At 39.9% G+C, this 11,331-nt stretch overlaps 1 protein-coding gene across 3 annotated transcripts in view; it reads left to right on the forward strand.

The window, feature by feature from the left end:
- LOC122552778 (flavin reductase (NADPH)-like) overlaps positions 1-4,078 on the forward strand; it is a 32,510-nt gene extending 28,432 nt beyond the window's left edge. For all 3 annotated transcript variants that reach the window (XM_043695702.1, XM_043695719.1, XM_043695711.1), the window contains one exon: positions 2,849-4,078. In XM_043695702.1, coding sequence (XP_043551637.1) covers positions 2,849-3,006 — 158 coding nt within the window. In that variant the 3' untranslated portion in view covers positions 3,007-4,078. The remainder of the gene's footprint in view (positions 1-2,848) is intronic.
- Positions 4,079-11,331: the final 7,253 nt, after the last annotated feature.

Genomic DNA, 11,331 nt, shown 5'->3' on the forward strand with positions numbered 1-11,331 from the left:
TGATGATTGTACTGACCAACCTCTGCCAGCAGGTGGAAGTATTATAAGGTGAGAGTAATTTTTAATTACTTGTATATATTTCCTAATTGATGTATCTCATTTTGCACATTGTTTCAGTGGGAAATGCTCGATATTGCATGTGAGAATTTTAGTTTGTACTTTGTTTTTTTCTGGCAAGAAATGTCCAAGGGAATCAAACTCCAACGATACTGTTGATTAGTTTGAGAACCTATGATTCACTTCAAGTCATTTCACTGAAAGAGGTGATTTTCAGGAATGGAGCCAGACTGCTAAATGATGACTTACTGTATCTCGTATTATGGAGTTTCAGGTTTGATCAACTAAAGCTGTGTACCTCAAAACACCTTACTGACATTATTTTGAATTTTTTGGTTTAAACTAATTTTCATAAAGCTGCAAAAGCTGTATTTGCATTTTGTAAACAGATTTTGTTTTATAAATTTGACACAATAAAATTTATTGTTCAGATGAGCAATTTTGCATCTTTATCTATTTGACTGATGGAACCACACTAAAACAAATGTTGTTTAGTGCTACAATGCATAAAATTTCAGACTGGCTTATAGTATTTTAAAACCCGTTAATTTTTATTAAATTCAAGTGTGGGATCAGTTTGACCACTCAATTTACCCAATCGTTTTATCTATTAGTGTCTATGGAACCTAAATTGGAATGCACTATATAATGGGTGACAATTCAATCCCATCACTTCCAAAATAAACACAAACAGAAATTACTGGAGAAACTCTGTAGGTCTGGCAGCATCTGTGTGGAGAAAACCGAGTTAATGTTTCAAGTCCTATGACTCTTCTTCACCGCTAGATGTTGCTGGACACTGAAACCACTGAGGTAATTAATTCATTGACGATGTATGTGGAATCTCTAGCTTAAGGCTGAATAAGTTCAGGAGCTACTTATTTGGGAAAATATAGTGGGTGTTATTGTTATGAACACTATGCCAGTTGATAAACTTAAATCTATGCTTAAGATCTGAAGTGCACTGAAAAGGGCCATAACTGTTTTGTTAAAATGTTTCAACTTTTTGAATATGCAATTGAAAAACATTAACTGTGACCTTATCAATCTAGAAGATGTGTTTCAGGTGTCTTTTTTGTGTAGAAGCATGTGTCAGATATTTTGGGGAAAAAAAAAGACTTATGCCTGTTGTTTTGTGCCACTTTAAATACTGTAGTGTCTTGGAAATTAACGTTTTCCTTGTGGCATTAAGATTAATGGGCAGATAATTGAGGATATTGATGAATTCTTCTAATGCACCACCTGTGTGAATTCAAATATGCCATTAATCAACTCAAGTACAAAAAGTATTATCAAGGGACAGCATCACCTAATAAATCAGTGCAGTGTGGTTCTATTCCAGAGGACCCAAAATGGTTCAAAAAAACTCTGTATAAATTGTGGCAGATTAAAACTGGATTGTTACAGCCCATGTGTGCCGAGTGAGTCAGCTGTGCAATTCCAGATTGCAGTCCTGAGGTCATCAGTGAAGAGCATCTGAGCTGTCAGAACTGGGATTGGAGCTTCTGCCTCTGCTGATATCACACCCAGTGTACCACATGAAAGTGGGTGCATGCGAGATGAGATACAGTCATGCAAAAGTCAAAAGACCCCAACTGCCCAACTCCACTTCATTCTTTGTTGCAATTTCTTTGTAAGTTTAAATTTTTCTATTCTTTAATAGAAGGTGAACACTGCTGGCTAGATCATCATTTATTCCTATTCCTAATTGCCCTGGAGAAAATGGTGGTGAGACACCTTCTTGAACTGCTGCTGTCCTTAGTGTAGGGGCACAAACTGTGCTGTTAGGAAGTGATGTCCAGGACTTTTATACAGTGACAGGGAAGGAGTAGTGGTGTAGCTCAAGTCAGCATGGTGTATGGCTGGAGGGAACCTTCCAGGTGGTGATGCTTCCTTGCATGTGCTGTGCTTGTCCTTCTAGGTGGTAGATGTGTGTTTGGAAGGTGCCTTCAGGAGTGTACCTTTGGAAATGGGAAACACTGCTGCAAATGTACATCAGTGGTGGATGGATTGAAGTTGGTGGAAGAGGGTGCTCACTTAAGCATGCCACTGTGTCCTGGATGGTCTTGAGTATTCTTGGCGCTGCAACCATCCAGGCCAGCATTGAGTGTTCATCCTACTCCCGACTGATGCTTCCTATAAAATGAATGAGCTTTGAGGTACCAGGAGGCAAGTTACTTGCCATGTAATTCCCAATCGTTGAGCTAACCTTGTCGCCAAAGTATTATATAGTTCATCCAGTTCAGTTTCTGTTCAAAGGATAATATTCAGGATATTCATTTCGGGGATTTAGTGATGATCATGCCATTAAATGTCAAAGAAAGTTAGTTAAATTCCCTCTTGTTGGAGATGGCCATTGCCTGTCATGTTTGGTACGAATTGGTTACTTACCACTTATCAACCCAAGCATGAATTTTATTCAAGGCATCGTCATTATGGGCAGAGACTGCTTTAGTATCTGAGGAGTTGTTTGCTGACCATCAGCAAATATCTTCACTTCTGACCGTGTTTTGGATGGAAGGTTTTATCTTCTGGAAAGTATTGACAAGAACTGAACTAAAAATAATACATTGTATGTATATATTAATAGTTATAGTTAACCAATTGTATATACTGCTTCTTTTAGTTATATAAAACAGAGCAATTTTAGGAACTTGTTGTTTTGTTGTTGCCTCCGGATTGTGCAGATTTATTACTTAGTTTCCATTTCAGTGATCCAAAGCTTTTTACCAGCTTTAAATCATATGTGTTATCAACATTTCTTAATTATTTGTTCTTTAATTTTCTGTAGACAAAGAAATATTAACTCATGAAGGGTACTTTGTGCCAGGTCCAGATGGAATTCCCATTGGAGATTCAGTGACACGAGGAGATGTTGCTCGCTTTATGCTGTCACTCATCGAAGAATATTCGTGGGTTAAGAAGGCAGTAGCCATGATAACAAAATGAAAGAAATATTCCTGCCAATGGAGTGAAAACTTCTTTACTTTACATTATTCCCAATTTTCTAGCCAAATTCTGAAACCATGAGAACAAAGAGACAGAGTTGTGGAGTAAGGAAGTAAAGACAAAAAACAGTGCTACAGTAAAAATGCTGCCAAACAAGCTCCTGGGAATTAAAGGGTAACCTTTACTTGGCTGTGTCTTTCAGCTCTTGTTTATGTATGTAAAGCTAAAAGTTGTAGGCTGTCCTTTTGAGTTAACAATGAAAAACAATTCATTTTTCTCAGTAAGGATGTTTCATAGGATTAAATAAGTATGGAATATGTTATTAATAAACCAGTAGAATTTGAAAATAGCTTTGATATAAAACAATCTCATGACATTATTTTGAGTAATACATAATACCCATTGAGTCCAGAAACTATGGTACAGAAACAGCACTTATTTAGAAGTCTTTTGAACTGATCCAAGCAATTCCCTCAATTGTATTGGACAAGTAAAACAAATTACGATGCAGTATAAATGAACAGTTTTGTGTTTCAGTCAAATATTAATATTTATAGTGCTTTCTGGTTAATATTGTTGGTTAGGTACTGAACATCATTCTAAATTGCAGAAAGTTCCAAAATACAGAACTGACTTGGTCTCCAAGATTCCAGACTTGAGAGGTTCCAGTGCATAATGTGTTAGTGACATGAATTAAGTTAGTTTATAAACTGGCTGCATGTAGGGGTCACCATTACTTCTGAGAACATGAGGGCTTTTAAAAAGCCCAAGTTCATGGTAATGTACGCAATGGCTAAATACACCTCCAATGTCTGAATGTATAATCAACATCTCAATCAAAGTGTTTTATGTGAACATGGAATTATTAATAATTCATAAATGGAAAAAGTACACTTAGCACTATGGTTTCTGTTTTTATGCTTTTTCACAAATGTAGACCGTTTTATGCATTCAGTTTGGAAGCTTTTTATGCCTGTTATATTTAATTGTTAAGTCTTTACTTTTGTCATGTTTACTTTTTTCTGCTACAAAATTTGCTTCAAGATTTAATAAAATCAATATTTTGCAAAAATTGCACATCAGATTTAACGTACAAAATTTCATTAATATTGCTTTATGATACATCATTATATATCATTAAGGTTTCAAAAATTATATTGGAAATTCTATTAACTGGTGGGAAAAATAGGGTCACAGAATAATACAATACAGAAGAAGGGCCTTCAGACCCTTGTGAATGAGCTGTTTTTTTTTCTTTTTGGTAGCACTATGCAGTTAATCCCGTTCCATTCATTTTCCCTATAGGCCTGTATCATTTTTCTGTTGAAAGAGGAGGCTCCATGAACATTCCCATTCTCAGTGAAGGTGGAGCGCAGCATTTGAGCACCAAATATAAAGTTGAAGCATTTATTACCATCTAACAGGCAATTGCTGGACTCAAACAGGCATCAACAGTGTTGAAAACGTTTGGTTTTCTGGCCAGGCTGTTCCAGTTCAGCTTCATTTACCTTAGAATGTGGAAAATTGCTCGAAAAGCAGGAGAAATCCAATCTGTCTAATTGCTGACAAAGAGTTAACCTGAGCAAATTATAGGAAAATTTCGGAGATAAAACAAAATCATAATTTAGAGAAACCGAGATTAACCAGAAGAAATCATTCATTGGAATTTAGAAGAATGAGCCCTAGGAGAAAGTGAGGACTGCAGATGCTGGAGATCAGAGCTGAAAATGTGTTGCTGGAAAAGCGCAGCAGGCCAGGCAGCATCCAAGGAACAGGAGAATCGACGTTTCGGGCATGAGAATGAGAAGCAACCTTTTTGAAACATATAGGATATGTAGTATACTTGACAGGGCTGATGCAATAATGTTGTTTCCCCTGTGGGAGAGTCTAGGACCAAAGGGCATAACCTCAGAGTAAGGGATCACAAATTTAGGACAGAGATGAGGAGGAATTTTTTCTCTCAGAGGATAGCGAATCTATGGAATTCTTTGCCACAGAGGGTTGTTGAGGCCGGATCATCCAGTATATCCAAGGCCATGATAGACAGATTTTTATTCCTTAAAGCAATCAACAGTTATAAGGAAATGGCAGGCAAAGGGAGTTGATCATTAACCATGGGATCAGCCATGATCTCATTGATTGGAGCAGATTACTTCTATTCCTATATCTTATGGTCTTGGATTTGTTATTGGTGGAGAAAGTGAGGACTGCAGATGCTGGAGATCAGAGCTGAAAATGTGTTGCTGGAAAAGCGCAGCAGGTCAGGCAGCATCCAAGGAGCAGGAGAATCGACGTTTCGGGCATGAGCCTTCTTCGGGAATTCCTGAAGAAGGGTTCATTTGTTATGGGTGGTCCATTTCCCCTTGACTTGATTGAATTGTTTGAGGGGACAACAAAGTGGGAGGATGAGCAAAGCTTTTCAGAAGCAGCCTGAAGGGATTTTGCCATCGCTTTTGAAAGATGTCCCATGGTAGATTGATCAATAACTGAAAAGCTCTTGGGATCCAAAGGAAGAGTGGCATGGTGTCTCAGTGGTTAGCACTACTGCCTCACAGTGCCAGGCACCTGGGTTCGGCACCAGGCACCTGGGCAACCGTCTGTGTGGAGTTTGCACATTCTCCCCATGTCTGCGTGGCTTTCCTCTGAGTGCTCCGGTTTCCCTCTACAGTCCAAAGATGTGCAGGTTAGATGGATTAGCCATGCCGAATTGCCCAAAATGTGCAGGGATGTGCAAGGTAGGTGGATTAGCCATGGGAGATGGGTGGTGAGTCTGGATGGGAGGGTCGGTGTGGACTCAATGGGTCACATGACCAGCTTCCACACAGTAGGGATTCTATGATGGCAGCAAATCTGATCTTATATTGATTTAGTGTGAAAATCAAATGGTTATGGTTAATAGTTGCTTTTGTGGCTCGAAAAAAATGTTTCTAGTGAGGTTTCTCAGGGCTCTGCACTGACATACTTCTTGTTCATGGTGTGAAATAATAATTTAGACTTGAACAAAGGAAACTTTGGGATCATTGTAGATAGTACAAAAATTGGTTAATAGCAAGGAAGAAAGCTATTTAGGCTCTCGGAAGATATCACTGGACTGGCCAGGTGGACAGCTTAGTAACAGGTTGTATTCAATCCAGAGAACTGTGAGGTAATGCATTTTGGGAGGACAAACAGTACAGGCAAATACACAATAAATGGTAGGAATGAAGAATATACAGGAACAAAAGGGAGCTGGGAGCAGATATCTACAGATTGAATGTAACGTGACAGACAGATAAGGTGGAAAAGTGAGAATATTGGTTCCTTTTCTTGACTAACCAAGGCTTTTAATGTAAAAGCAAGATCTTCACAGCAAGAGGATTCTGTATAGTTTTGAACACAGTTAAAGGAAGAGCGTGAGTGTGTAGACGGTAAAAGAAATTATGAAGATGCCACCAGGAATGGAGAAATTTAACTCTGAAAAAAGATGGGATAGGTTGCGAATGTTTTTGTTTGGAAGAGAAAAAATGGAGGAAAGATTTAATTGAGGTATACCAAATACACAGCCTAGATAGAGGAACCTATTTGTTTAACAGAGATTGATAATCATGGTAATAGATTTAAAGTATTTGTTGAAGAATTAGAGTTGAGTTGAAGAAATTATTTTCCCTAGAGGTTGGTGGGGGTCTGGAACCGACTGGCTGAAAGGATGATTGGGGCAGAAATTCTCAACACATTAAAAAAAAATCTGTAATATGCACTTCTGTGTGATGGCATAACCTACTGAGTTGCAGATTGAGGGGAAGTTGGATTAGGCATAATTTCAGTGCCCATTTCCCTCCTGAATTAGTTTAAACTAATTTGTGGGCGGCACAGTGGTTAGCACTGCTGCCTCAGCGCCAGAGACCCGGGTTCAATTCCCGCCTCAGGCGACTGACTGTGTGGAGTTTGCACGTTCTCCCCGTGTCTGCGTGGGTTTCCTCCGGGTGCTCCGGTTTCCTCCCACAGTCCAAAGATGTGCAGGTCAGGTGAATTGGCTATGCTAAATTGCCCGTAGTGTTAGGTAAGGGGTAAATGTAGGCGTATGGGTGGGTTGCGCTTCGGCGGGTCAGAGTGGACTTGTTGGGCCGAAGGGCCTGTTTCCACACTGTAATGTAATCTAATCTAATCTAATCTTGCAAACCCACCCGAAGAACATTAACAAATTTCCCCCCAGGAATTGATACCTTCTGGTTCAGGTGAAGACCATCCTGTTTATAGAGGTCCCACCTACCCCAGAAAGCGTCCCAATTGTCCAGGCATCCAAAACCCTTCCTCCTGCACCATTCCTGCAGCCATGTGTTCAACTCACCTCTCTCCCAATTCCTCGCCTCACTAACATGTGGCATGTGCAGCAAACCAGAGATGACAACTCTATTTGTTCTAGCTCTAAGCTTCCACCCTAGCTCCCTAACTTGCTGCTTTAAATCCCCATCTCTCTTCCTACTTATGTTGTTGGTACCTATGTCATTGGTGCCTATGTGGGGCTTGGGGCTGCTCCCCCTGCCCCTCAAGGATCCCGAAACACGATCAGAGACATCATGAACCCTGGCACCTGGGAGGCAACGCACCAACCATGAGACTCTCTCATTCCCACAGAACCTCCCATCTGTCCCCGTAATTAATGAGTCCCCAATAACTAATGCTCTGCTCCTCTTCCCCTTTCTGAGCAACAGGGACAGACTCTGTCCCAGAGACCTGTTCCCCATTGCTTACTCCTGGTAAGTCGTTTCCCCCCCCCCCCCAACAATATACTTGTTGAGGGGAATGGTCAACAGGGGATCCCTGCACTGCCAGCCAGTTCCCTTTCCGTCCCCTGCCGCTAACCCATCTACCTTCATCTTTTACCTGAGGTGTGACTACCTCCCTGTAACTCCTCTCAATAACTCCCTCCACCTCCCGAATGATCCACCAAAATCGGAATGTACCAATGTCCTGGTGAATTGCATAACATGAGCAATTGATGGGGCTTTAAACTCAAAGATTGGTGGGTAGGAATTTGGTTGGCCAGGGGTGTTGCTTGACTGGAATAATCAGTAAGGGGTGCGTGGTCCTGAATGAGACTTAGACAAAGTGGGGAATTAGGAAATTGATTACACAGGAGTCAGTACACAGGGGCAAAGACATTTTTCATATGGTAGCTTATTTTTTGGTCTCCTCTAGCCCAGTAATTTTCTTGCTTTTCAGCCAGGAAAGTGCAAGATTATATTTCATTTCTTTAGCTTTGTAAATTCTTAACTAATTCACTAATTAAGTAAGTATTATGGGGTGTATCAGTATATGTAAGGTTTATTGCCAATGTATATTAGTAATTGCTTATTAGTTGTCGCAGTTGTGACATGGATAACCAAGTGTGCAGGAAGTGTCATCTATTGCAATAGTGTAAGGATTTTGAATTTGAGCAATATCTGGAATCACTGCAGTGCATTCATGAGGCTAAGAGTTACGTGGAGAGCATATTTATAGAGATGGTCACTTTGCAGCTAAAGCTTTTGCGAAACAGGGAATGAGTGACCAGTAGGTATCATCCTTCCTGAAATCAGAATGTTGTCAACACCTGTCTCCCTTCAGATGATAGAGCACAAAATTTACGACAATGCACAGATACTGCTCTGAAGGAGGTATCATCTTTCCATTGAGATATTTGATCAAAACCCCAACTGTCCTCCAAACGGCAGAGACTTGGAGAAACACAGAAGACTTCCCAGTGATCTTGATGACCTGCCAATATCACTGAGGTAGATGATCTGGTTATTAACACTTCGGGGATCTTGCTGTATATGTGAGACTGTTCATACTCTTCAGAAGTTACTCGTTATTTATAAAGTCCTTAAGAATGAAGTGAGAAGTGCTATTAAGATGTCTTTCCTCTCCTAAGGAAGGGTAAGAAATAACACTGAAAGAGGAGATGGGGTGTTGGGATGGAGACACAGTGTAGTGGTAGTACAGGAGTCATCCACAAATGCATCTCACTCTCTAACCAATATTCTGTTCAAAATACTTATGAGAAAATAAGGGCATGCAGCCCAGGCAAATTCTATGGCACCATAGGTAGCCCAGAGGGTTACAAAGTGAATGGAAGGAGCCATAATGATGTGTGATTTGATAGTTAGGGAAATGGATAAGCGTTTCTGCAGCTGCAAACATTATTCTAGCACTTCTTTTATCTCCCTGGTGCTGGGTAAAGGATGTCACTGAGCAACTGCAGAGCATCATGAGGGGGTGGGAGGGTGAACAGTCAGCAGTTGAGGTCCACATTATAATCAATGATGTAGATAGAAATAGCAGGGTGATATTGAAGGCAGAGTTTAGGGAGCTTAGTAGTCAAATAGCAAGCAATCCCTAATGGCATTGTAAGTAAAGCTGCACCAATGAACTGCAGTGGATCAAGAATGTAGTTCACCACCACCTTCTCAACCAACAATATCCCCATGAGTAAATAAAAATAAAGCAGATCCTCAAAAGTATTAATCTCTGGATTACTCCCAGTGCCACATGCACGTGAGTAAAGGAATGCAGTGATAAGATAGATGTGTGCGTAGCTTGAAAGTTGCTGCAGGGTGGAGGGCTTTAGATTCTTGGAACAATTTCTTGAAATTGGAACAATTCTGTAAAGGTCAAACAAGTTGCACTTGGAATAGAGCTAGAACTGAGCCTTTGAGGGACATATCCCAGTGATGTTGGGAATGTTTAAATGCATTTGGGAAGGTGTTTGGAGACCAAAGAATAGATTTAGTTGGGACAAAATCAGAAATGAAAATGGAAGACAGAAAATTTGTGGATCATCTGGAAGGCAAAGAAAACAAAAGTTAGAAAATAAAATACAGAGAAACCTTGATTATCCGAACAGGGTGGTTGGGCACTATTTCGTTCAGATAATTGATTATTTGGATAATCGATTTTACCTTAAACAACGGAAGCCATTAAACAAGATCCCGAACAGCTTCTACGATTGCAAGAGCATTTGTCAGCTTCCAGGAACTCAGTGTCATGATAGAAAGACAGAAGCACTGGCTCATGCATTCGTTTCCTTTCTCAGCCATGTTTTTTCATGAGCGGCCCAGTAAATTGACAGGAATACACTGGACTGTAAAACACTTAGCTTTGCAAAGGGCCGTGTAACTAACCCTTACCTAAAAAATATCCAGTCACTGATGCTTGAGGTGCTTGTGTTTCTTTGTTTTTGCCAGCATTTTCACATGTTCTTCAGTACGGGTAAATTGAATACACTTACCTCTTTGATGTGATGTTTTTTGCGGGACCTTAAGATCTTCATCGGATAGTCTGAAATTCGAATAATTGATATTCAGGTAATCGAGGTTCCTCTGTATAGAGTTTAGCAGAGCTCAAGTGTATTTACTTCGGTGCAAGGAAATCTAGCTAATAAGAGGGTACAGATGGAAACATGGCCAGATTATATCAATGCCCTGAAAGAAATATAGCTTAAGGGGGAACTGGAATGGGAACTCAATGCTCCTGATTACAAGGCTTTTCCTTTTGCTAGGGAAGAGTATACAAAGACAGTGACTGAGCAGTGGGAGCCATACAAAGGGGAGACTCAACCAATTCAGAGTAAACATGCTCCCACAAAGATAAAAAGGGCCAAATCTGGAGCCTCATTGATTTCAAACAACTCGGAGGTTAAGATAAGTCAGAAAAGAAAAGTGTACTCCAGACACCAATAACTAAATACTGTAGAAAGCTGAGAGAAGTATTATAAGGGGAGGGCTGATATTAGAAAGGAAATTAAGAAAACAAAGAGCGAGCATGAAAGAAACTTGACAGGCTAAATCAAGGTGAACCTAAAGATATTTTATCAATACTTTAGGGATAAGAGGATAACCAAAGAAAGTGTAGGTTCCATAAAAGATCTAATGTTGAAATGTTTGTATTGTTCTTCATGAATGCTGTATTTTGTATTTGTTTCAGAAAAGAAGGGGGAATGATGTGGATATTGTAGTAAAGACGGAGTGCGAAGTATTAAATATGATAAACATTAGGAGAGAGGAATTATTAAAGGAATTAGCATCCTTGAGAGTGGATTACTGTGGAGACTTCGATGAAACATATCCCAGACTGTTAAAAAAAGTAGAGAGGAAACAATGAAACGTGTGACCATAACTTTCCAATCTTCACTGGAGATGTGCCTAGTCCTAGCACATTGGAGAGTTGTTAATGTTGCACTTTTCTTGAAAAAAGGGAGTTAATGGCAAGACCAAGTAAATACATGTCAGTTAGTCTAACCTCCATAATTGTCAAATTAATGGAGCAGTTCTGTGAAACAAGATAAACCGTCACTTACAAAAGCAT

Source organism: Chiloscyllium plagiosum, chromosome 1 (assembly GCF_004010195.1).
Source record: "Chiloscyllium plagiosum isolate BGI_BamShark_2017 chromosome 1, ASM401019v2, whole genome shotgun sequence".
NCBI classification, from domain to species: Eukaryota; Metazoa; Chordata; class Chondrichthyes; order Orectolobiformes; family Hemiscylliidae; genus Chiloscyllium; species Chiloscyllium plagiosum.